Source organism: Penicillium crustosum (genome assembly GCF_028827405.1).
Source record: "Penicillium crustosum strain IBT 35664 chromosome Unknown utg000005l_segment0_segment0, whole genome shotgun sequence".
NCBI lineage: Eukaryota > Fungi > Ascomycota > Eurotiomycetes > Eurotiales > Aspergillaceae > Penicillium > Penicillium crustosum.
This window is the reverse complement of record NW_026623126.1, coordinates 1,008,215-1,032,565: the sequence shown is the minus strand read 5'-3', so window position 1 is coordinate 1,032,565 and position 24,351 is coordinate 1,008,215. Positions and strand designations below refer to the sequence as shown.

The window sequence follows — 24,351 nt, the reverse complement described above, 5'->3', positions numbered from 1 at the left end:
CGAAGACGGGAACAGTCTATTTTGGCCTGGCGCATCAGGCATCATCAGCCACATCCATTCCTGTTGCCTTCTTCATCAACCCCGACATTTTCCCATCCCCTTGTACTCTTGTTATATCATTTTTGCTTTCCAACCTAAGTTGTTTCTGTCTCATTTTCCTTTCTGATTCTATTCAGGGTCGCTTCCCGCTCAGCTCGCCATGAGCTCGCAGCGCTATTCACGGGTACGCAATCCCCCGCTGATCCCCTATCAGAACAGGCCCGCCCCGGATGGGATCCCTCGACAAGACACTGACCACTATATGTATAGGTGAATGCCCAAGATGAAGAGGAAGGAACACATTCCTATCCGTTGAACACGCGACCCGAACACAGCAACTCTTCGCCTTCATCTTTCCGTTCCGGGTCCCGCTCGTCGTCACCATCGGCGAGGCGGCTATTTCACGACGATCCACAACATAACGATGACGATCAGACACTGGCCGATGCCTTTGGCGACGAAGACGAGTCCGATAATGATAATGAGCCGGATGACAGACAGCGCTTGATGCGAGCTGACCCCGACTTCCGGGCTCCCCCGGATAACGGTCATACCGCCACGGCGTCCTCGTCGGAGTCGAGGATCGATGTACAGGATCCGACTCAACCGGGGCTTCTCAGACGGCCGACGATTTTACCAAGTTTCACAACACCGGCTTCTGGAGCAAGTCGGCAGATCGCCTCATCGAACGATGGAGTCTTTGCCAATCTTGCCGCCAAGCCGGAACGGGGCGAGAAGAATGATGATCTTCCTCCTGTAAGTTGATATTTGAGAGTTTTGTGATATACCTGAAAGACTTGTGTACTGATGTGTTATTTAGTCATACGAAGAAGCCGCCGCTGATGCGACACCGCCATACTGGGAAACCACGATTGTGGCTCCAGGTATCTCGTCCGACGAGGTCTATGTCGATGGACTGCCTGTTGGATCTGTTTTCTCATTTGTCTGGAATGCCATGATCTCAATGTCATTCCAGCTTGTTGGCTTCTTGCTGACCTACCTCCTCCACACCACCCATGCCGCAAAGAACGGCAGCCGAGCGGGTCTCGGTCTTACTCTTGTTCAATACGGCTTCTACATGAAAGGCGGCAGCGACAGTTCGAGCTCCGACCCTGGAAGCTCTGAATATGTTCCTCCGCCTGACCCCAACAGCCACAACTTCGACCCTAACTCGGTTAATGAGGGCGGGAGCAGCGGAGGAAGCGGCGCCATATCTGGCATCACCACCAGTGAATGGATCTCATACATTCTCATGATTGTTGGTTGGTTCATTTTGATCCGTGCGGTCAGTGACTTCCTGCGGGCACGACGTCATGAACAGCTTGTGTTGCAGAGCCCGGATCGTGGTCTGGGTGTACCGGTCATTGCGGAAGGTGAACGGTCCGAGACTGTTGTCTAATATTGGGTATACATGGGATTTTCACTCTTTTTTTTTCGGGGCCTGGATATGGACATGGAAATGTCTGGCGTTGTAGCATGGAGTTTCTTTTTGTATCGACACCCCCCAGGAGTACTGCCTCCGGATTGCATTCCTTCGATTTTTCTTTTTCTTTTCCTTTTTTTTTTCAGATCATTCTACTTCTACTTTTATTTCCGGCTGTGTAGCTATTCTGAAGATACCAAATATATGAACAATGAACAACAATAGCAGCTGGCATATTTATGTACAACATAGTAAGGAGCTCAATACGCTAAGTTGAGTCTTCCAGAATGCCGCTTACCATATCAGCAGCTTCTACAACCACCGCCACAGTTTCCTCCTCTAATATTCCCTGTATACTCAAAGCCCTCAGCCTCTTCCCCCACAATATCCACCGCTCCCGCGTCAGCCCACCTCTCAGCCACAGCTCCGTCTTATCATCTACGCGGCACGCAAAGAGAACCCATATAGGATGCACGTTCCCTTTACCTTTAGTTGCTTTCAGAGTCGCAGCTGAGAATACGCAGAAACGGAGAACGTACTCTCCGTCACTGCTACTTAACGTACTAATAGTATAGTTACCCCAGAACCACGCACACCGTCCCAGTCGCGTCAGGCCTCGGGGATATCATGCACGTCGCGCCACTGCGCGCTGAACCGCAGCAGTGTGTGTGCTAATGTAGTCTTCCGTCGGCTTCGATCTAGCTGCTGATATTGGATTTTGCGCGTATGTTAAGCTGCATGTAGGGCATTGAGAGGGTAAGGCGGGGGTCGTGTGAAGTTGAAGAGGTGGCGACGGCTGTGAAAAGGGCGTCCCTGAGCTCCCAAGGCGTATGGGCCGGGTCTGACAAGGTAGCTACGGAGTTGATAAGATTGGCAGATGTCTCGGCTGGTATTGACGTCGGGGAATGGTTTCTAGGGGTGAGAAGGACTGGGATTGACCTAGAGAAGGGGTTTGGGAGGTTGCTGCCCGGGATATCCAATATAGATGCCATTGTAGATGAGGTGGAGGTTAGTGGAAATGGCGCAGGTCCTTGTTGAATTTCTCTCAGTCATGGATGTCTTTTAGGCGTTCGGCGACCATTTCTGGGCCAAACAGCCGGTTATTTTCGGTATCAATTGCAGTGAATTTGGATTCTACCAACAATATTGCAAGCAGAATGTTGGAAGTTGTAGGGAATCCCAACGTAATCAAGGCCCAACCTTGGAAGGATGCCGCGTACTGCGCCACAATAGGCAGCATTATATCCTTGTTCCTTGTCCTTGCGTCTCTTTATGTCTTGCCTGTGCAACTTCACCCCACTGATGAACAGAAATCAGTAAAACGAACAGAAGAGAATTCAGAATTAAACCAGGCGCCCTTCCGGCGGAAGGACCACCTCCGCCCATTACCGAGAGCCCCATTGTTTATTTACCAACTTCAACTCAACATAACCTCAGCCTTTCAATTATTTACCTGTGTTTCTTGTCGGGGTGGATCGCGGCCTTGTCCGCAATGTCTACCATTCCTCAAACCCCCGTCGAGGCACGATCACTGTCGTCGGTCACCAATATCGCATCAAATCCCCCCGCCTACCCGCGAAATCCTACCCATGAGAAGCACGAACCACTCTCTCTCTACATTGTGCGCGTACCAGGAAGCAAAGGTATGAATCAATTCCACAATATTGACATTTCGCTCTCTGTCTTTCGCTCTTGAAAGTCCTATACTTGCGCATCATCGTGCTTTGACAACCAAACGAAGGTAAATCATAACTGACCACTATTTTAATATGCAGACATTTTCCTCTCACCTCTCAAACCACCGACGAAATCCAGTGTCTCCGCTGAGGCTATCAACGCCTCTCTTTACTACCTCCATGTCGCGACTCCCGACGATGATACCCTGCTCAAGGAAGTGGAGGAAGAGCGCCAAGAGCAGGCCCAATTACGCAAGGAGCGCCTCGAGAAAGCGGACGCCGATGACCCAGCACAACGCGAGTTCGTGCGGTTGAACAATGTGCGCCGGAAACCAGTTGGTGGAGGAGGAGGGGACCCCAAACCCGAGCCTTTGCCGGCACCGCCTCAACAGGATGCCACTGCTCCCCCCCGCCTTGCCTTCACGTCCAATCCCTGTGCTGCAGGATGATATTGCTTCTCCGGCCTTACCGCCACGTCCAATTTTAGTGTCGCAGGATTCCACTGCTTCTCCGACCTTGCCACCACGGCCAATCCATATGCCGCAGGTTACTGCGGAGAATGTATCTTTTTCTGGGACTCCAGTCGCCAACATACAGCCTCCTTTGAATAATAACATCCCTGGAGGAGTATCGGTAGAATCGGGTGGTAAGAGCGGTGCGCCGCAGCGACCTTTGCCCCCCTTACCGCCTGGTGAAGAGCCATGGGCCAATTCCGCAACAGGCGAAGACCCGTCTAAAAGGACATCCCGATGGAGCGCATTTACCGAACAATTGCAAACCCGGGGAGAAAACTGGAAGGAGAAGTATGAGGCAAAGTACGAGGCACTGTCGGCTGGCCGTCATAGCCTTGACTCTTCTAGACCGCATTTTCGGCCACGTTCTTCGCATAACCGTACCGAATCGCCATTAGGAAGCCCGAGGCAATCTCCTAACCGGCATAGAAACGCACATGGCAACCCTCCTAGCAATGCTGGCTTTCATATCACGCTCATTCGACGTGATCCCACCTCTGGTACACAATGGAATGTGGCAACTATATCAACCCCCCGAATGGACCGCAACACCGTCGATATCGAGATCTCCACGCCGGGATATAATAGGTTCGCGGGCTCAAATGAAATGCCTTCATTATCCAGCGTTGCAGGTAATATCCCGACGGGAATTGGACGCCTACCCACCTCTGCCATTGCCCAGTCCTTAGCCACCGAGCAACAAAAGCAGCAGCCAACCGGCCCACGCAAGTTCCACCGCCAACTCTGCGTATCAAAGCCATTCGACGATTCTGTTGCCGCAGATGGCAGCAACAGCCACACCCCAGATGTCCTATCCAAACTGAAAAGCGGTTATTACGTCTTCACTTCTCCTTGGAATGGCACATGTACCTTTACAAACAGCGTGAACGGCCGAAGTCTCAAATGCAAACACATGATTCCAACACCCGGCGGCTTCGTTCCCCCCAACGGCGAAGCAGAAGCACCCCCCTGCCGTAACTGTGGCCGAGCTCCGTTTCAACACTCCCTTCCAAGCAGCAAATCTCCACTCGCACGTCCACCATGCAACCCACAAACCCCATCCAAACCACCTGTCCCCCTTCACGCAAAGCCAAATCCAAACCCAATCCCTCCCCCGCCTGAACGACAACCCAAACGACAACAACAACTACGATGGAGGACCACTCGAACCATCCTCCTCTAACAACAGCTACACATCTACAAAGCGCAACTCCCTCTCCCAACTCCTAAACCCAAACACCTATTCCCGGCCGCGGGCGCACACAGGCCCAGGCTCACATCCACCAACTCTCCCCGCCTCAACGCCCACGGCCTCGCGCGCAAATATGAGCCCCTCAACTCTCCTCCGCAAAACCTCTATGCGCGCGCAACGTTTCGCGCGCCAGAGCCAGTTCCACCCAGTTTCCCACCACCGCAGTACGAGTAATAGTAGTGGTGGGGATTTGGATCATGATTCTGATGAGGATCGCTTGGATTTCTCGCTTGCTAGGGAGCCTGCTGGTGGTGGATTAAGGGGGAAGAGTGCGAAACTGGGCAAGTTGGTTATTGAAGATGAGGGGATTAAAATGCTTGATCTGGTTGTTGCGGCTTGCATGGCTGTTTGGTGGAGAGGGTATTATTATTGAGATATATTGATCTTACCTAGTTTTAGTCTTAGCCTTTGTCTTTGTCTTGGTCTTGGTCTTGGTATCAAAAAAATCCTGGCTTAGTTTGTGAGGCTTGTGTCTACTATATAGTCGGTTACTTTTGCGATAACATCGTATATGAATACATGAATTTAATTTCTTCTCTTCTGGTTCTTTTCTTTATCCTTGTGTATGTTTCCTCTAGTCTAGTTATCCCTTTGTCGTGTATGCCTTGATGCTATTTCCAACGCTTGCAATCAATATATTTTAAGAAGATTCTCATGGCTCACGCAGTATCACTAAATCGGCCCACTCATTCGTGCCATGTACTTCTGCACCAGCACTGGTAGAGGTATCTGTCAAAGATACAGCATGACCTCCTGCATGTAGTTCAACCTTAGAAAGTGCTGGTATATCAAGGTTGAACTTCTCTAGTTTTGCTCTTGATAGTCAATTAAAACCTTCACAGATAGTTAACAATGTACGATATAACTCAACTTTTACAATAAATCCACCTACGACCCGTACAAGAAGATCATATATCTAGAAATTCCGGTGGGATGATAGTAAGCACATACTCCGTACAGTGGTGTTCCATGAGTATTTGACCTTGGGTACTTCGGGTCCCACCTTAGGATCTGACCGCCATTCTAGACCGCCTACTGTATTAGTATATTAAATCTCGCGCGTCCTAAACACGCTAGCATATGCGCTGTATATTAACGCGTTTTGAAGAGATTTTCGCACTGTTTTCTTATTCTATATACTAAAACATGCCTCCTATACGTGGGAAAAGAGGCCCAGAGCTTGACTGTCTTACTAGAGCTAAGATCTGTGAACTGCATAGTACCAATGGTTGGGGTGCAACAACTATAAAAAAGAAGCGATTTCCAGATATTCCACGCTCAACTATTCAGTATACTCTTACTCAAGAGTCAAAGCGTCAAAAGCAACAGTCTTTAGCACGCTCAGGGGGCCAAGGAAGCTTACTGAAGACGACCGTGACCATATATATGAGACTATACAACAAAACCCGTCAATCTTAGTCGCAGACCTACTCGCAGAGGTCGATTATAAGGTTAAACGTACCTCAATTTGGCGGCTGACCCATGAAATGGGCCTTCGAAAGTGGCGGAAAATGCAACGGCCTACTTTAACACCTCTATCTGCTGAAAAACGCCTTACTTGGGCGCGAAGATATGAGCACTTCACTTCTGAGGATTGGGCCCGTGTGTATTGGTCTGATGAGTGTACTATTGAACGTGGTATCGGTCAGCGTCGAGAATGGACATTTACCCGTCCAAAGGACCAGCTTTGGGAGCACGAAGAAGAGGGCCATCAAGTCCAAATGATACCAACCCGTGGAAAACAGATTAAACAGATGTTTTGGGCTGCCTTTTCTGGTCTTCCGCGACGCTCTGGTTTAATTCCATTATTTGGTGATCCTCAGTCTCGCCGCGGTGGTGTTTCATCTCGGACTATTGAAGAGCTTTACCGGCGTGTTCTTCCAATACTTCTTAATAGTATTGATCAAGATGCTATTTTTCAACAAGATAACGCACCGGTACACACTGCCTATATCATTCAGGGGACTCTTAATGAGCTTGGATGTGATATTATGGAGTGGCCTCCCTATTCGCCCGATTTGAATCCAATTGAGAACCTATGGGCGCTCCTAAAGGCCGAAATACTGAAGCGACACCCTGAGCTAATACAGCTCCCAAATAACGAAACTACGCTTGATCTACTAGTCGACGCTGCCCAGGAAGCTTGGGAGGGGCTATATATTGAGATGTTTAAGCATCTATCTGATACTATGCCTCATAGAGTTGCTGATGTTATTAAATATGAAGGTTGGCATACTAGCTATTAAATTGGATTGAATTTTCGAGGTTTCTGCCTGGCAATATTAAAAGTGGGCCTACAAAGTGGGCCCACGGCCGAAGTACCCAAGGTCAAATACTCATGGAACACCACTGTACATTGCATAACCCTAAATTGCAGATCCAAAAAATAAAATACAAAAGTGGATTCGTCGCCAACGTCATTCGAAACCCGGCCGTTGGATCTACGCACGTGATTTCGATTCCCCAATAGCGTAAGACCAATCACATTTCATCAAAAGGACCCACATTCGTATAGCCTCGAAATCGAATGTCAAGAAAAAAAAAAAAAAAAAGGTAGCTTCTCTTTGATTGAGCGTGTCATCCTTAGTGCAGGGGCCATGCTAATCTTCTCTGTATATTTTCATTTGACCATATGCCCCGAAGGGCGATGTATGGATTCGTTCAGTTCATTATAACCTCACTTTTCGGTATAAAGTTACCGTCTAGGGACCTTCCCATTTAGGTAGGTGCTTTCGGGTGGCAGGCACGTGGCTTGGCACGTGGCTGGGTTTCTTTGTTTACAACTCTCCAGGTATATCTGGTTCTTAGCAATTAATGGGTGAAGGTAGTTCGGTTATGATAGAGTTGGAAAGAGAGGGGTTAGTAGCTTAGCAAACACCTCATATAGTTATGGTAATGTACAGCCAAATCCTTGTAGGTATCGAGAATAGGTACAAAAGCTAATGGATTTGAATTATGTCTGGTTTAGATGGATCTTTATTGATAGAGACCTGATGAGGGGGAGACTTGATTGGCAATCTATGTATCTAGTGATAAACCTACCTGAGATGCAATGCACAGAGTAATGAAGTATCATATCCAGGATCCCAAACCAACAGCACCTTGAAGCTGTGGAAGTAGTGAAAGGATTCAGAAGGTCATACGAAAAGGAAATAGGGAACGCAGACACAATCCAAAACCTATGAAATTGGGGGAAGAGCAGACCGCAGAACAGATAGAGATGAGAATGTCGAGTTCGAGATAGCGCAGTTAATGAAAAATGGAAAGAAAACCCCATGTAAATCGTCCCAGTCTTTTTTGTTTCTCGGAAGGTATCTCTTGGCTAAATTAGATCAACATGCAGGGCGCGATAGAAGACATTGGATTCAACGCGCCGAACAACCAACAAGTCGAGAAAAAAGGCAGAAAACAAAAGGTATCAACGGTGATGCACGTCCATGCCGCGCTGCAGCGAGGATTCCAAGTCATTAGGGTTGTAACCACCGCCAGCGGTAGCCTCCTGGGGTCGGGGATCCTCGGTCTTCCAAGGACCCTGTTGGTTATCCGGGATGGGGATGTTAGTCTGCTGAGCGATCTGCTGCTGCTGGGCGGCGTGCGCCTGCGATTGCTGGCGGACGGTAGCGCGGAAGCGGATGACCTCGTCGAGAATCATCTTGCGCATGTCGGGGACTTCGTCGACGACCTCGAAGTGGAAGTCGAAGGTCGTGGGACAGTTTGGCTCGTCAGAGGCGTCGTGCCAGATGTGCAGGTAGGGGTGCTCGAGAGCCTCCTCGACAGAGATACGAGACGACGGATCGAATGCCAACATGCGGTCCAACAGGTCCAACGCATCGGGGTTGGCTTGAGGGAACAGCTGCTTGAAGGCGACCTTGGGCATGAAGGGCAGATTGCGCACGTACTCTTGGGCGCGAGGGGAACCAATGCGTGCCAGGGTTTCCTCGTTCGGTGTGCCCAGGTAGTGCAAGATCTGATTCAGCTGGTCAACGTAGTCGCGACCCTTGAAGAAGGGTCGGCCGCCGAGGAGCTCGGCAAGGATGCAGCCCACGGACCATACGTCAACTATAGATGTGGGGTTAGCGGGGACTCTGCTTGGGTGGCAAAATTACGGGGTGGCGTTACGTACTTGCTTTGGTATAGCTTTGGAAGCTCAACATGATCTCCGGCGCACGGTACCATCTGGTTGCGACGTACTCGGTCATGTAGCCTGCATTCTCCTCCGGGTCAATAGAGAAACCACGAGCCAGGCCGAAGTCACAAATCTTGAGCTCGCAGTCGGCATTGACTAGCAGGTTACCGGGTTTGAGATCACGGTGCAGGACGTTGGCCGAGTGGATGTACTTGAGACCACAGAGAATCTGGTAGATGAAGGATTGGAAGTGGGCATCGGTCAACGGCTGACCGGAGCGGATGATAGCAGCGAGATCACATTCCATCAACTCTGCAGGATTATCAGTCCAGCTCTATCCGATATAAAACAGCAGAGCAGCACCTACCCTCATAGAGATATGTTTCGTTAAAGTTGTCCGGTCGGGGAATATCCATATCGTACAGGCATGTGATCTGGAGGGCTGAGTTAGCGGGTACTAAGGTATTGATAAGGTTGAGCTGCTGCCTACATTGCGATGGCCACGGAAATGCTGGAGCAGCTTGATCTCTCGCAAAGCCCGCTTGGCTAGGATCTTCTTGCTGAAGACATTGGTGACCTTCTTGACGGCGACGCCCTCGCCGGTCTGCACGTTGGTTGCAGCGCTTAGGACTATCAGCACATGTGTCTCTCCAGTGTCCTCCAGCGTCCACACTTGCTGTCTGAAATACCTACCACACGATGCCGTAGGCTCCCTGACCAAGCTCCTTTGTCACATTGTATTGCTCGCTCACGATAAAGTCCTGGTTGAAAACCTTGAAGACCTTGCGACCTTGTAAATCAGCCATGGCGAGTTGTCGCGTCGTAGAGTCGTAGAATGTTGGAGGGAAGGCAAAGCGACGGAGAAATATGGAATTAACGAGGGTGCAGAGTCTTAAAAAGCAAAAAGAGAGAGGTTGAAGGGGGAAAAAAAGGGTGATGGAGTTGTGAGAAGTGTGATGGGATTCAGCCCCGCAGTCCCCGCGGGTGATCCACGTAAAAAAAGTGTTTAGTCCACTCTTTGGGTTGTTTGGAATGAATTTCCATCAAAGAAACACTTTCGAAATTTAACAAAAAGATCAACTAGGGAAGACTTGGAATTCTTGAATACCCAAGGATTGATTTTGTCATGAAAGGGTGAAAGGTGAAATAGAGGGGATTTCTTTGTAGACTATCTGCATGCACCTTACACTACGGAGTACATATTACTATGTAACTACATATGTACCTAGTATCCAGGTATCTGCATACAGCCTCGAAAGAAAGCTACACCAAGAATAAAGCGCATGGCTGAAACCTGTCTTTCGGTGTTTCAGTCAAGTGGGCCGTGTCAATAATGTATTTTGGTATTGCAGCTGTCATATGTCATCCTGCCCCTGTGCATGGCTGCAGAGGCATTGCTAGTCAAAAGTTTCAAATGAGTGTATCCACAACGTGTTTCAGCCTCGTTCAATGTTGAATCCCAACTGAGAACTAGAACCTACACTAGGAATTCATTTAATGTTCACTTCGTACATTAGGTAGATACACATGTAGTATGGCTGTAGGAGTAAAATACAAAAAGAGAGAGAGCAATGGGCCAATTCTGCCACCAGAACCCGCCCCACTGAGATCTTGATGGGCATGACAATCTCAACCCGGAATCATCTCAAGAGAACCTTGCCTTTTTATTTGATCTCATTGAAGAGAAAGACTCCTCAAGTGATCGTTGCCTCTTCCCCGAGCCCAGCTTCATGATTCCTGGTCCCTGATAGTAAACCCGCTCGTCGGGGGTTTGCAAAGGTCGATGAATAACCTCGCCATCAGAGCTAATTGCTGGGCGTCAACCAGTGCATGGTGGTTACGCCCAGAAAGAGGGTGGTTCTCTCCGAAAAGCACCAGAAACGCTGTAGGCAGGTTTAGAGGAAATCGCCCCCCATCATGACAGGTGGTACCAATGACCGCCTTGACGTTGTCGCGGAACTCGTTGAGGACCAAACAGACATTCTCATCCCCGGGGAGAACATCGTCAAACCCTTCTTGCTCCAGCCAGTCCCTCAAAAAGGACAGGTCGAAGCACCACAACGCCCAAGATAGGAATATGGTTTTGTTGGAAATACCGGCTTGTTGGAGTTTCCTGACTACCTCATTTGCATCAAGCTTCCCATCTTGCGTAAAATAGGCTCCGACCTTCTTTTCGAACACCCGTTGTTGTGGATTTAACGGGACAGCAAAGAGCGAGGAGGAAGGTACGATAATTCCCTCGCTATATTTAGTAAGACAGTCGAGGACTTTCGCTTCTTCCAGATCTGCGAGGCCGATTTGGAGGACCTCCTTAGTCTTGAAAGTAAATTCCAGGTCGATACTCACCACCTCGGAAGCCGGGACATTGCCTTTTTTCTTGGATTCCACTTTCCTTATGACTTCGGCCATTATCCTCGTCTGGGGGTACCACTGCACAGACGCCGCTTTTGCGAACAAACTCCTAAGCGCCTTCAGTTCTTCTTTGCCGGGGGGCCTGGCGTCCAGGTAAGAAAGTGCTTCTTGCAGAATTTGGAGCCCTCCCACGGAGAATTGATGCAGTGCTTATTGTCGCAAAATCCCTGTCTAGCATTTGCTTCCAGAGAATGACGCCTCAAAAACCCATTGAAGATAAACCTCCCATTGCAAGGTGCGCATCGGGTTTTGAGCCCAATATAATCCTTCGAGTGTTTTCTGAAAAACACACCTGTCTCGAAGGAGATTATCGCGCTATGTGGGCACACCTGTGTACCAAGCACTAATCCGTCAACGACTCTTCCCGGCCCTGGGCACTTGAGGCCGAGGTGGTACAAGCCTTGAGATTTGGCAGCTAAAGTACGGGAATTAGCAATGGGGCTTGAAGCAGCAATATCTTGTATGCCTGACCTTGTCTGAGAATGTTTTAGTTTTTTGACGGACTGCCCAGCCATGCAACTGCCAACTCTACAGTCGGTTCGCCATCTTTCGACTCCTCGGCTTCGTCGTCGGATTCTCTCTCCGGATCTTCTCCGTCTCCGTCTTCTTCATCATCTGAATACTCAGCTTCGTCTTCGGATTCGTTGCCCCGATATTCGTCTCCAGCTGCTTCAACCGTTGGCAACGGTTGACCCTCGGCTTTGATGTTCTCACCGGAGAGCGATTTCAAGACCTGTTATTCCCTTTAAATGATGCTCATTTGTTCTTTCGTTGTCACGTACCTCCAAAGGCTCGCATTCCCCCTTTTTGAAGTGTCCTCGTTGGACATGTCTGTTGTTGTGAGCTCTGGCAGCAACTTGTCGCTGTCTCCTGCCCTGTATTTGGCTAAGGCACCTAGGATACTGACATACCCACCTGGACTTGGCATAATGCTCATCTGCGTGCTCTTTGGCATCGTAGATTGACGAGAACATTTTGTCACAGCTGAATCGCTCGGCGTACTGACAAGGCCAACGAGCCCTCATATGAATGGCCAAGTAGTGATTTTTTAATTTCGAGGGGTCCAAGTGTGTTCTGCTACAACCTTGGTCTGGGCATACCCACCTGCTGTCCAGAAATATCATCGTTGAGAGCTTGTCCCATCCAGGTATTCTTTCCCCGTCCGCGTCTCTGAGAGGAATGTCTGGCGATGTAGGCCACGCCGCAATGAACGTATCACCTGCCTCAGGGCTGCCATGTACCAGCTTCGAGTGTGCTCTCGCACCGGCTCAGTCAAGGAACATTTTTTTGCAATCTTCCTCATTCGCGCGCGGGCAGGGAGTCTCCCTCTTTGTTGGCTTTTTCTTGTCCCCATGGGCGGCTCTTCCATGGCGTATGGCATTGCTTTGATCGGTGAATTCCATTTTGCACCCTAAATTTTTGGCCAAGGGACACGGCCATTTGGTTCCGTCATGCACATCTGCAGCATGCTTTTCGGCACCGTGACTCGTAGCAAATGTCTTCTCACATTTGAGAACCTTACGCGTGGGCAAGGAAATCCAGGGCTAAGAGTTTTATCCTCAACGCCATGAAATCTCGTTGCGTGAATCTCGGCCGCTTTTTTGGAAGTAAAGGTCTGTTTGCATCCCTCTTTGTCTGCGAAGGGACAGCGCCATCTGACGTTGTTATGCGCCCTCTGCTCATGCAACTTTGCATTCCCTTTCGAAAAAAATGTCTTTTCACAACCGAGATCCTTTGCGCGTGGGCAAGGAAAGCTTAGTCGAGCTTCCTTATCAGCATGGACAGTCTTCGCGTGGTTTTTGGCATTGGCTTGGGAACGAAATGTCATACGGCATCCCTCCTTCTTGGCCAAAGGGCAAGGGATTTTGGCGGCTTGGCCGTGCGTCCTAGCATGTTTGGCTGCATCTGATTTCGAACCACAGGTCTGGGAGCAATTAAATTCCTCTGCGAGCGGGCAGGCCCATTTGATTTGCTTATGAACCCTCTGATCATGCTTTCTTGCATTCCCTTTCGAGGTAAACGTCTGCTTGCATCCAACCTCCTTCGCACTAGGGCATGGCTCGAGCTTTTTTCCGTGCTCCTTATCAGCATGCCTTTTTGCGTTTTTTTTCGAGCCAAACGTCAGTTGACAATCAACCTCATCAGCGCATGGACAGCGCCATTTGTCATCACCATGCACTTTACTGGAATGCCTCTGTGCATTCGTTTTCGAGTAAAACGTCTCTTTGCATCCGAGGTCATCCGTACGTGGGCATGGACAGGGATCTCTTTGGTCGTGCGCACTTTCAGCATGCTGGGTTGCAGCATCTTCCGAGCCAAACCTCCTGCGACAATTGAGATCCCCAACGCGTGGGCAGGGGAAGCGCTGGGCGTGCACCTGTTTACCGTGCCTCTTTGCATCTTTTTCAACGGAAAATGTCTTTTCGCAGCCAAGTTCCTCAGCAAGCGGGCACGGGAATCGCTTCCCTTCCATTGATACGTTGAGTAGGGTTGTTGATGAGGGTGTGTTGAGGTCTTCACAAAGAGAGCGGCAGAACGATGCCTATGAGGTCAAATTGAGACGTTGGTGGGAGTGGGTTGAGGTCTTAGCAAAGCGAGTGGCAGCACGATTCCTATGAGATGTAAAAGATGAATGAGCAAGGATGGAATGTATGGATCTATCTAGCAATCGCAATCCACAACACACAGAGAGGAGAGAAAAAGACCACATCATAGGCAATGCATAAACGGGTGATGCATAAACGGGTGATGAACAAACAGATGATGAACAAACAGCCCTAGACACATTGCCGCGGTAGTCCAAATCCTGGTAGTCCAAATCCTCATCTCAACGGAAGGTGTAATGACGCAGGTGAGATGAAAGATACCAGGGCCGAATGAAGCCAGAACGCGCAAAGAGGATCCCTATAGACTACAATTGATAAAGGTGCCTTAATATAGAAGACGTGGCACAGCGAAATAAGTAACCTCCTGGAAACCCAGACACACGCCATCCCCATCGTTTGTTTTCCATTCGTCATAGAGAACCTACCTTGTCTTAAGAGCGTTGGAATGATTGAAAAAAACCTAAGACATCAATCGGAGATTGTACCTACCCTTATCTGTATGTAGACACAATGTCATCGCTGCGGTTGCCCTTGAGAGGATCTTAGGCCTATAATACTAACGCACTACGCGCGAGAGCAGATATTAGTAGTCGAGATAATAATATTAATGGCGGTTTAGATAGAGATAAAGAAATATGCTAGCTACCTAATGGGCAATATAGTTCTCTCAGGCCAAAGACGTAGGCCAAGGAAAAAGCAAACAGATCAAAGCTTCTTTCCTTGTGGCCACAAATCTACGAAGTCTTCACTATATGAAATTATTGGGTTAATATAAATACTTCTCACACCAGATAAATACAGGAATAGTTGGCTGCTTATGTGGCCTCCGTCCTTGACGACATAAAATTTCAATAATCTGATCTATTTGGAGCAAGATGGTACTGGGGATATCATATGTAAAAACTCTCTGATGTGACTTTTTGGTTCTTTTTTACATGTATTTTATGTGCTCTTTTGGTATCCCCTTGTGTATGTACGAAGACAGTAAAAACATAAACTGTGCAGAGGTCTTCTATATGTATGACTTTCGATTTTGACTTGATATAGGTAGGGTAGATGGAAAAAAGTAGGGCTAATAATTATACGGCGTACTGTGGTGACCAAAAGCGCAGAAATCCAGAAAGATCAGAAAACTAAGGGCAGTAGGCTAGCCTCCGATAGGCACTCCCATTATTAAAGTCATGAAGATGTTTACCCAGAGTGTGTTCGCTTTGATGGTACAGCGTTCTGTGGCTTAACTTAGACCTGAGTTGCGCCACTTACTACATTAGGGATGTATGGTATATATTTAATAAAACCAGTAGAATATCCGCATGTAATTCATTTCACTTTTCGTAAATCGGTAACGAATTTATCCCCTACAGAGTGTTCTCCAGCCGACGCTCCTTGCGCAATGCCCGGAGCTTGAGTCGCGCCTCCTCCAGAGGAACCATGACACCCTTGTTTTGGGTGGCAGGGTCATCACGGTTGCGAATGTTGACGGTGCGTGACTCCTTCTCCTGGGCACCCACAACAAAGATGAAGTTGTACTGGGCCAACTGGCCAGTACGGATCTTCTTCTGCAGGGTGTTGCCACTGACGTCAACGTCCACATTCAACTTGTCGCCCTGCAGGATACGTTGCAGCTCCTCAGCGTAGTCGTTCAGGGCCGGCATCACCGGCACAATTAGGATCTGGCGCGGACTAATCCAGAACGGCCACTTGCCACCAAAGTGCTCGATCAAGATACCCAGGAATCGCTCGAAGCTACCAATAATAGCACGGTGAATAACAACAGGGCGGGCACGGCCGGGGGCAGGTCGTTAGAATTAGGCTCGCGCCCCTTCGCATCCTCCCCAGAGTTCTTCTCCAGATTTTCGTTAGTCTGATACTCCAGCTTGAAGTTCAGCGGAGCCTGGTAGTCCAGCTGGATGGTCGCGCATTGGAATTCACGCTGGAGAGCATCCGCAATGGTGATGTCGATCTTGGGTCCGTAGAAGGCACCGTCACCCTCGTCAATGGTCCAATCATTACCCTTAAACTTGGTCAAGGCCTTCTTAAGCTGGTCCTCCGCGTGGTCCCAGGTCTCCAACGCACCCATATACTTCTCGGGGCGGGTGGACAACTTCAACTTGAAGGTAAAGCCAAACAGGCCATATATGGACTGCAAGAAATCGAACAGACCCTCTACTTCAGACATAATTTGACTCGGAGCGCAGACTATATGAGAATCGTCCTGCTGGAAGCGGATGACTCTGGTCAAGCCGCTTAGAGCACCTGAAGCCTCGTTTCGGTGTAGGACACCGAAGTCTGCAATGCGCATAGGTAGCTCGCGGTAACTACGTTCACGGTGGCCGAACAGGATGAAGTGTCCAGGGCAGTTCATGGGCTTAAGAGCCCACTCACGCTTCTGGACATCCAACTTGAACATATCATCCTTGTAGTGGGCCCAGTGTCCGGAGGTCTTCCAGATACCAACATCGTACATGTTGGGGGTCTGGACCTCCTGATAGCCTCGCTTGCGGTATTCAGTACGCAGAAGAGACTGGATCTGGTTGAAGATCTTGGTTCCGTTGGGGAGGAGGAATGGGCAGCCAGGGGACACCTCATCAAAGAAAAACAGCTCCTGCTCCTTGCCGATTCTCAGGTGGTTCCGCTTCTCAGCTTCCTCCAAGAACTTCAAGTGCTCAGCCATCAGCTTCTTGTCGGGGAAGGCAACACCACGAATACGCTGCAGAGAGTCGTTGGACTGGTCGCCAAGGAAGTAGGCCGATGAGTTCTGGGGGTAATGATTAGTACGTGTCTTCCTCGGTCAATTGGTCGACCAGCCACACTTACCTGCATGATCTTGAAGGTCTTGATTTTGCCGGTGTTCTGAATGTGAGGGCCTCTGCAGAGATCGACAAGGGTACCGCAACGGTAGACGGTGCTACTCTCGCCGGTGACAAGCTTATCAATATAGTGCAGCTTGTATTTGCTGTATGCGAACATCTTCTTGAGGTTCTCTTTGGAAACATCCAAACGGTCGAAGCTTTGCTTCTCCTTGAAGATACGTGCAGCCTTAGTGTCAAGTGCCTTCCAGTCAGACTCCTTGACAACCTGTCTGTTTTCCCATATATATTAGCATTAACGCCATCGTGAATAGTAAGCGATAAGAATAACATACCCGTCGGGCATGGCCATATCGTAGAAGAAACCCTGCGGGGTCGGAGGCCCATGACTCAGCAGTGCATGGTAATGGCACTCACATGCTTCACCCAGCGTGTGCGCACTGGAGTGCCAGAACACCTCACGGGCCTCGGGGTTGCTAAAAGGCACAAGAAGCACATTACAGTCCTTCTCCAGAGGCCGGTTCAAATCCCACAACTCTCCATCAACCTTAGAGATAACAATATCGGCACTTATTTCCTTGGGCACATCACGCAGGAAAGATCCAGGGGTGGTCTCGAAGGCTTTGGCGGGGACCGAGGAGGGGGGTTGCCATCACCAATGTCAAGGGTAACGTTGATCTCTGGGTGGGGACGGGTCTTGGTCTCCTCGAGATGTTGTTGCCAAAGTTCCTCGAAGAGCTTGTTTCGCTCAATCATGAACTCTGGGAGGGTATCGGGGCTTGGCGCCTGCTTGGATTTCGTTTTCGCATCTTTTGGAGGGGCAGAGGCAGCTTCAGAGGCGCTGTTGGCCTGCGCTTCGGCGGCAGGCCGCACAGGCAGATCCTTGGGGGCTTCGGATGCCATTTTGACAGCCCTTGGAGCGATGACACAAGGGAATTGGACTATGAGCAAAAACTCTGATTGCGGTATACTCCGCGTGGAGGGGAAAATGACTCTTCGTGAGGGCGGTGAAACAAAGATCACGTGATGGTACTGCCCTTAGCCGACACTTTACCGCTTCAAGTTTCCACCAAGCGAAAACTTCTCCAGCTTTGTCAAGTCAATCACCCTTATCACCACAAAATGTCTTTCCGTGGTCGTGGTAACGCTTCTGGTGCCAACCGGGGAGGTTTCGGTGGTGGCCGTGGTGGTGAGAATTTTCCAATGTGAATGCGATGTGAGAAGTTAAAAGGAGCTAACGAAATTTTTTTTATTGCAGGTCGCGGAGGCTTCCAGCAGTCATTCGGCCCCCCAGCCCAGGTTCTGGGTAATTATTTTTCTGAGCCTGGCTATAATTGATTCATGTCGCTGATATTCCGATAGAGTTGGGTTCCGTGATGCACTCTTGCGAGGGTGAGATGGTCTGCGAATCGGTCAACCCCAAGATTCCTTACTTCAACGCTCCTATCTACTTGGAGAACAAGGTACGCCAATACTCCACCGAACCAATATGATATAAAAGTCCATGACCTAACTGGTTTTATAGACTCAAATCGGCAAGGTCGACGAAATTCTCGGTCCCATTAACCAGGTCTACTTCACCGTCAAGCCCCAAGACGGTATTGTCGCCACTTCCTTCAAGGCTGGTGACAAGGTCTACATTGGTGGAGATAAGCTGCTTCCTCTCGAGAAGTATGATTCGCTGTTCTACCCATTGTTCTACGTTCTGACTAACTCACCTCTTAGGTTCCTCCCCAAGCCCAAGCCTCCCCCAGGAGCTGCTAAGCCCAAGCGCGCCGGTGGTGGTGCTCCCCGTGGTCGTGGTGGATTCGGTGCTCCCCGTGGTCGCGGTGGATTCGGTGGCCGTGGCGGTGCTCCCCGTGGCCGTGGTGGCTTCGGTGGTGGTCGTGGTGGTGGTCGCGGTGGTGGTTTCGGCGGTAGCGGTGGCTTCTCTCGTGGAGGTGGTCGCGGTGCTCCCCGTGGTGGTGGTGGTTTCCGCGGTCGCGGCTATTGATCAATCCAAATGTACTGTCTCTTTATGGCGTTTTGGGGGATCTGGGAGCTTTTTCAGGAATATCTTTCCGTCTTCTTGTGCATCCTGCGCAATTGCAACTTCACTGGCTGCAGGCTGTAGAATATCACCAGTCAAAAATGTTTCTGTTATTTTTCATTGGATTTTCCAGAACTTGCAATTGCATATTAAACCATAGCAACTCGTTTAGAAATTCGGGGATAATCGGCTCGGACATTTGGTTGGGATGTGGCTAGTGGATGTGGCGCAGCTGCACCGCCTCTGCCTGCCTGCAGTTTGAAATGACGTTGACCGCTCAGCGAATCTGTGCGTCCGTCAACACTCCCAAACAGGATTGACAGCATTTTTATTCTTCTTACCCAATTTTGCCTTTTAGACATCTTATTCAGACAGAGTATCCTTTTGCCATAAATTTTCTTCGAATCTGATATCCATTTGAGCATGTCTCGTCGGACATCGGCCATGGCATCGAGCAATTCCTCCAGCAGTGTCCCACCTTCAGGTGATGGAGGTGCGTCTTAGCTTCCTCTAGGCGTCCATTGGCAATATGGCTGACATTTTCCAGGCCAGGAGAAGCAGAAAATGCTGCTTTCTTCGGATCATGGTCATTTTAGCATGGTGAAGTCAGTCTCGTGCTTCCCGCGCTCCTTTGCCCTCGGCTCAGCCTAACACTCAATAGGGCCATGCATCTTGCTGATCTGATTACTGAAATGAATGGTAAGAGATCGCAGCATCATCATGTTTTGTTTGGATTGACTTGCTAACTATTTATCTTAGGTTTCTGCGGAGGCAAGCTCATATTTCCCAACCGTTTTTCCAATTCGCGACTAATATGTTGAGCAGTCATGTCGGTATTTTCCTCCATGCGCTACTGCCTCGGAGACCCAACTGAATACGGTGCCATCTGGGCCGCCCTCGCATTTATGCCTTTCGGTCTGTTCTTCGACTTTATGGATGGCAAGGTCGCAAGGTGGCGCAAGAAGTCGTCTCTCATGGGGCAAGAACTTGACTCGCTAGCGGACTTGGTAAATGATCCCGGCAATTGACCACAACCGAACTGTTGCTAACTCTCTTATTCCGACTAGATCTCCTTCGGTCTCGCTCCCGCCGCTGCTGCATTCGCTCTTGGTATCCGGACCTCGCTTGATCACGTCTTCCTCACATTCTTCGTTCTCTGCGGTCTGACCCGCCTCGCTCGGTTCAACGTGACTGTAGCCGTGCTGCCCAAGGACCATACTGGCAAATCCAAGTACTTCGAAGGCACGCCTATTCCGACCACTCTGTCAATCGCTTCCCTTATGGCCTACTGGGTCTCTCAAAGCTGGACACACGAGAACATCCCTCTTGGTCTTGTCGCAGAAGGTACCATCTTCGAATTCCACCCCGTGGTCCTGATGTTCGTTCTGCATGGATGCATGATGGTCAGCAAGACGATACACATCCCTAAGCCCTGAGCTCAACCCAAACTTGGCCGCGCATTTAGTCTTGGAAAAAAAATGCCTGTGTCTGTTGTCTCTCTCAACTTGGACAACTGAAAATAAATATGGAGAGGGCCTTCGTTTGTAGACAAGGCATAGCATGATCTCGATGCACTTAAATAAGGATGCTTAATTGAATTTCAATTGCATAGATTGACTCTAGTCATTGTGGCTTATGCGTAGGGGTTGGATTGACTGGCCAAAAATGTTGAAGATGTAGCTTTCGGCAACAGCGCAACCGCTTGTCCTCAATCTTGGGTCTATAAGCAAGTGAGCCATAGATACTCCATCAACTATAACAAAGCGCAAATGCACACGCACACCCAACATTGACTACTTCGGCCCTGTCATGTCTTTATATATATCATATCATAGTGCATGTGAGTGTGGTAAAATGAAGAAATAAAACATAAAACATAAACTATGCGGAGAGAACTGACATATATATATATATAACCCCTGTTAGCTCCTGAAACCCCCACAACCAAAATAGGCCGCTATACTACAGATGCTACCCATGTGATCGATTCATCCACTTCAACGATCAGCGCGGTATCAGCTCCGCTAACCACAGTGCGACCGCGGTCAGTACTCTCGAAAGGAGACGGCAGGTATCAGAAAGCAAGTCCCACATGGCCAACAGTATGTTTGTGCTCAGCATGTCACCCCTATGAACTGATGTTGGAAGATTACTGCCAATTTCTAGTTCCTAGACACCTAGTATATACCTATAAAGTATTCTTGAAGAGTATGACTTCCGTGGAGGGTTTGGCGTAGGGAGTTGTTGTGGTTTACAATATCAACGTATTCAACCCATCGATTTGCAAGTGTTACCTATGTAGGTACCTAGGTATATATTCATTGTCAATATTCATGGGTGTTGGAGGTTGAACCATGGAAATTATTTCTATAATATAGACATACACGCAATATTTACCTCTAGAGATCGTCATAATGACCACTTGGTTAGGTATCAAGGTATCTCTCATAGCGTCCAGGTTTATAAACGAGGAATTCAGTTCAACAACAGACAATCTAAAGTAAAGGCAAGTTTACACAGAAGGCCCTATCACCAGCTCACAAGATCATGTCTAAGCCACCTATTACGGCAGACCAAGCCTATCACGACTACAGCGATGACGATCACCAGACTCCAGGCCCCAAGATGCCCTCAATGCTACGAAGATGGCATGAGACTGAAAGTCAACAACAATAACCCGAACGGCAATGCAGGCCGGCCATATTACAAATGCCACCCATGTGATCGATTCATCTGCTTTGCTGATCAACGCGGGATAAGTCCGGCTAACCCGCTCTGCCAATGCGGCGAGTACACCCGCAGGCAGATATCGGGGACTTCGAAGGAGGTGCAACGTGGGATTCATTATGATTGTGCTCGTGGATGGTGTTGGTTCTATGAGACGGAAGTGGATCAGGATGGTGTCCAGCGACGGGTTCCGGATAGGTCGGTGGGAATATGTGCAAGTTACTCGTATATCTGAGGTCTGAGGCCTGAGGCTTGGGTTTGATGGTATTATTTTGCGGCTCTTTTTCAATCTGGTTCCCAAGGTCGTGTTAATTTAGTAATAACAAGTTTCTTCTTCTTTTTCATTCAGTGTGTATATGTAACATTTAGTATTTGATGTTGATATCGGCTCCCATTATTGTAATCTGGAGTGAGTCGGGTACTCTTGCCACCTTAGGACGATATGCCCAACATGTTTACCAAGTAGACAGGGTCATATCCCTAAGCGAAATGATACTACTCCCTTCCGGGGTAATCATCGAGCCGGCCCTTCCGCATGATCTAGAATATGGCAGATACAATAAAGGTCACAGGCCAAATCAGAATTTTTAGAATTTTAAAATTAGAATGATCTCTCTTGGCCAAGCGCGCAGGGTCTAGACCCAGACGCAAGTTTCACTTTGATATCCGAACTCGAAGACTCTTTACCCACAGTTTAAAGAAACTGAATTGATGTTCTTGTTGAGACATGCAAATAAATACGATTTAAACAAATTACATATGTAAACCGAGCCTTTTCTTTTTCGATTTTGATTCTTGCTGTGTATTCCGTACCCCAGGGGATGCGTTTCTACCTGATTCCTTTGGCAGGTGGAGAATCTAGCTGGTCTAGTGGACGCCACGGGTCCCGGAACATCTGTGTCCAGACGGAAATGCCGGCTGGACAGGTCTAGACATGTGTGCTCGTTGAGGCATTACTATGTACGGAGTACGAGTACGAAGACACAATACAAACCCTGTATTGCCTGTGCATACATATGTACTGTGTTCTTGGAGGCTCTGGGTTAGTAATACTCGGATGTCGGATCTGACCAAAAGGCGAGCAATATGTCTCAGTGTTCGAAGATCGCTCTTCTTTGGGCATTTATTGTTTGCTCTGTGGGCTCCATGGTCATGAGCTCCTCTACAAGACAGAAGGGAATTAGGTCGATGACATTGAATTGGCTATAACTATCGAACGTGGTAGTGTCCCGTGGTAAGATGCCCACCTGGGCAGGCAGTTTTAGTGACCGTTTAAAATGAGGCTTATTATTAAATGGCCTGGTTACAATAGCAATAGAATCTATGTACTCCGTATGGCATCTATGTATGGCCCAGAACGGGTTGCAAGGGACTAGATCTGCAAGGTACAGCGGATACATCATACACAATGGCCATCCGAAGCGCATTTCACCGCATAGTAATTACTAGTAGCCTTATCTCTTTATTCAAATGGGTCTATGGATGTCTCAACAGTCAGTAAAATCGCATATGGTAATGTAGCTAGAGTAAATAACCTCCGATATCTCCAGGGATGTTATATGTACGAGAATAGGTAGTAGGCAATGCTAATAATACCATATTTTGTCATGGAGTCAAGTCACGAATAACACAATTCATACACATTAACCTTGAAAAAGGTCTAAGGTACTCTGTGCAATACACGACATATTAAATGCAAGAAAACAACCCTAATAGGTGCCATTTATAGAACCATTAATAGACTTGCACATCACAGATGGCAGATCTTAAGCCACAATGCCCTATTTTACAGTGTGAAAATCTCGTTATGGGATATACCAACCGTTTTTTTGTGGCTGAAGCAGGGCATTGTTTTGTTACCAAACGGTACGGTGTATCAATGTAGAGAAAGAACAGATCAGAGTAATTTGGTACGATCCACCCGGGAGTGGCCGCTCATTACCCATGGAAATAATTTGGATCGCACATGGAAAAGGGGCATGAACAGGGATAAAGAAGACCTCGGGAAATACCTAGGTACCTGAGGTTGAGTACAGGATGCGATTACTCAAAGTGTATGAAATGCTGGATGTTAATCCTTGGGGTTTCATGTACGGAGTACTCTGTACCGAATCTCAGGGTTCTTAGCGCTTGTATCGAGTATTGAAATTGTCCGTCTGGTGGGAAATGAGCCTGTTCCATAATCAAATGGTATTTGTTTTTTTCTTGGTTTGTTTCAACGGCACAATTCGGCTGCAATTTATCAAATGGAGATCTGAATTTCCCCTCGACAATCAGCCAAGGATGCACTTTGTCAGCCACAAATGACCCTGGCGTATGTTGACCGGTCATTTATACGGAGTACACAGCAGATCAACGGAGGCAGACCCTGAGATGGAAGATGGAACAAAGCGTTAGCCGAAGGCTAAGTGATGCTGTGCGTTGTACAATCTTTGAGGGGTAAAACAAAAAAAAAAGAACCTTGGAAGTCGTCATCAAGGGTCCTTTTCATGTGGCAAGGACGATCTTTCATAAGTTCATGTAAAGTACGGAGTAATACCTCCACAACTTCCATAATACTGGATATTGAATATTGGACGAGATTCACACAGAGACCTCGTCTCATCACCATCACTTGGCCCCCAAAGTAGACTAGCGGCATACCCAAGGACTCCATCTAGCTGCCGTGTCGGACCCAAATAGGAAATTGATCCACCTTGGTCCCCTGGGTTAGTTGGACGGGTGCCTGATTACCTAAAT

At 48.6% G+C, this 24,351-nt stretch overlaps 11 protein-coding genes across 11 annotated transcripts; 7 read left to right on the top strand and 4 right to left on the bottom strand.

Moving 5' to 3' along the window:
* Positions 1-65: 65 nt before the first annotated feature.
* N7487_011073 (metal homeostatis BSD2 family protein) lies at positions 66-1,438 on the top strand (the record flags this gene model as incomplete). The annotated part of the gene is made up of 3 exons (XM_056878803.1): positions 66-223; positions 310-795; positions 860-1,438. Exons 1-3 carry the CDS (start codon positions 200-202, stop codon positions 1,436-1,438), a joined length of 1,089 nt encoding a protein of 362 aa, XP_056724122.1. The 5' UTR covers positions 66-199.
* A 292-nt stretch (positions 1,439-1,730) lies between these two features.
* On the bottom strand, positions 1,731-2,091 carry N7487_011072 (uncharacterized protein; the record flags this gene model as incomplete). Its single annotated transcript, XM_056878802.1, has 2 exons — positions 1,731-2,013; positions 2,042-2,091. The coding sequence occupies 2 exons, from the start codon at positions 2,089-2,091 to the stop codon at positions 1,731-1,733; spliced, it is 333 nt and encodes a 110-aa protein (XP_056724121.1).
* An 863-nt stretch (positions 2,092-2,954) lies between these two features.
* Positions 2,955-7,577, top strand: N7487_011071 (uncharacterized protein; the record flags this gene model as incomplete). Its single annotated transcript, XM_056878801.1, is given in 5 exon segments — positions 2,955-3,105; positions 3,238-3,458; positions 3,475-4,624; positions 4,668-5,262; positions 7,460-7,577. 5 exon segments carry the CDS (start codon positions 2,955-2,957, stop codon positions 7,575-7,577), a joined length of 2,235 nt encoding a protein of 744 aa, XP_056724120.1.
* Positions 7,578-8,320: 743 nt separating this feature from the next.
* mpkA (mitogen-activated serine/threonine-protein kinase SLT2) lies at positions 8,321-9,834 on the bottom strand (the record flags this gene model as incomplete). The annotated part of the gene is made up of 5 exons (XM_056878800.1): positions 8,321-8,961; positions 9,026-9,340; positions 9,396-9,462; positions 9,519-9,651; positions 9,722-9,834. The coding sequence occupies 5 exons, from the start codon at positions 9,832-9,834 to the stop codon at positions 8,321-8,323; spliced, it is 1,269 nt and encodes a 422-aa protein (XP_056724119.1).
* Positions 9,835-10,756: 922 nt separating this feature from the next.
* Positions 10,757-12,414, bottom strand: N7487_011069 (Threonyl/alanyl tRNA synthetase SAD; the record flags this gene model as incomplete). The annotated part of the gene is made up of 5 exons (XM_056878799.1): positions 10,757-11,589; positions 11,733-11,855; positions 11,945-12,173; positions 12,223-12,271; positions 12,356-12,414. 5 exons carry the CDS (start codon positions 12,412-12,414, stop codon positions 10,757-10,759), a joined length of 1,293 nt encoding a protein of 430 aa, XP_056724118.1.
* Positions 12,415-13,613: 1,199 nt separating this feature from the next.
* Positions 13,614-13,916, top strand: N7487_011068 (uncharacterized protein; the record flags this gene model as incomplete). Its single annotated transcript, XM_056878798.1, has 1 exon — positions 13,614-13,916. One exon carries the CDS (start codon positions 13,614-13,616, stop codon positions 13,914-13,916), a length of 303 nt encoding a protein of 100 aa, XP_056724117.1.
* A 1,488-nt stretch (positions 13,917-15,404) lies between these two features.
* Positions 15,405-17,759, bottom strand: N7487_011067 (threonine--tRNA ligase THS1; the record flags this gene model as incomplete). Its single annotated transcript, XM_056878797.1, has 5 exons — positions 15,405-15,792; positions 15,819-16,804; positions 16,864-17,128; positions 17,192-17,477; positions 17,513-17,759. The coding sequence occupies 5 exons, from the start codon at positions 17,757-17,759 to the stop codon at positions 15,405-15,407; spliced, it is 2,172 nt and encodes a 723-aa protein (XP_056724116.1).
* Positions 17,760-17,978: 219 nt separating this feature from the next.
* Positions 17,979-18,849, top strand: N7487_011066 (H/ACA ribonucleoprotein complex subunit GAR1/NAF1; the record flags this gene model as incomplete). The annotated part of the gene is made up of 5 exons (XM_056878796.1): positions 17,979-18,045; positions 18,115-18,162; positions 18,219-18,319; positions 18,382-18,527; positions 18,582-18,849. 5 exons carry the CDS (start codon positions 17,979-17,981, stop codon positions 18,847-18,849), a joined length of 630 nt encoding a protein of 209 aa, XP_056724115.1.
* Positions 18,850-19,329: 480 nt separating this feature from the next.
* N7487_011065 (uncharacterized protein) lies at positions 19,330-19,706 on the top strand (the record flags this gene model as incomplete). Its single annotated transcript, XM_056878795.1, has 4 exons — positions 19,330-19,378; positions 19,433-19,490; positions 19,547-19,584; positions 19,645-19,706. 4 exons carry the CDS (start codon positions 19,330-19,332, stop codon positions 19,704-19,706), a joined length of 207 nt encoding a protein of 68 aa, XP_056724114.1.
* A 24-nt stretch (positions 19,707-19,730) lies between these two features.
* N7487_011064 (uncharacterized protein) lies at positions 19,731-20,321 on the top strand (the record flags this gene model as incomplete). The annotated part of the gene is made up of 2 exons (XM_056878794.1): positions 19,731-19,892; positions 19,953-20,321. 2 exons carry the CDS (start codon positions 19,731-19,733, stop codon positions 20,319-20,321), a joined length of 531 nt encoding a protein of 176 aa, XP_056724113.1.
* A 978-nt stretch (positions 20,322-21,299) lies between these two features.
* On the top strand, positions 21,300-21,561 carry N7487_011063 (uncharacterized protein; the record flags this gene model as incomplete). Its single annotated transcript, XM_056878793.1, has 2 exons — positions 21,300-21,310; positions 21,387-21,561. The coding sequence occupies 2 exons, from the start codon at positions 21,300-21,302 to the stop codon at positions 21,559-21,561; spliced, it is 186 nt and encodes a 61-aa protein (XP_056724112.1).
* Positions 21,562-24,351: the final 2,790 nt, after the last annotated feature.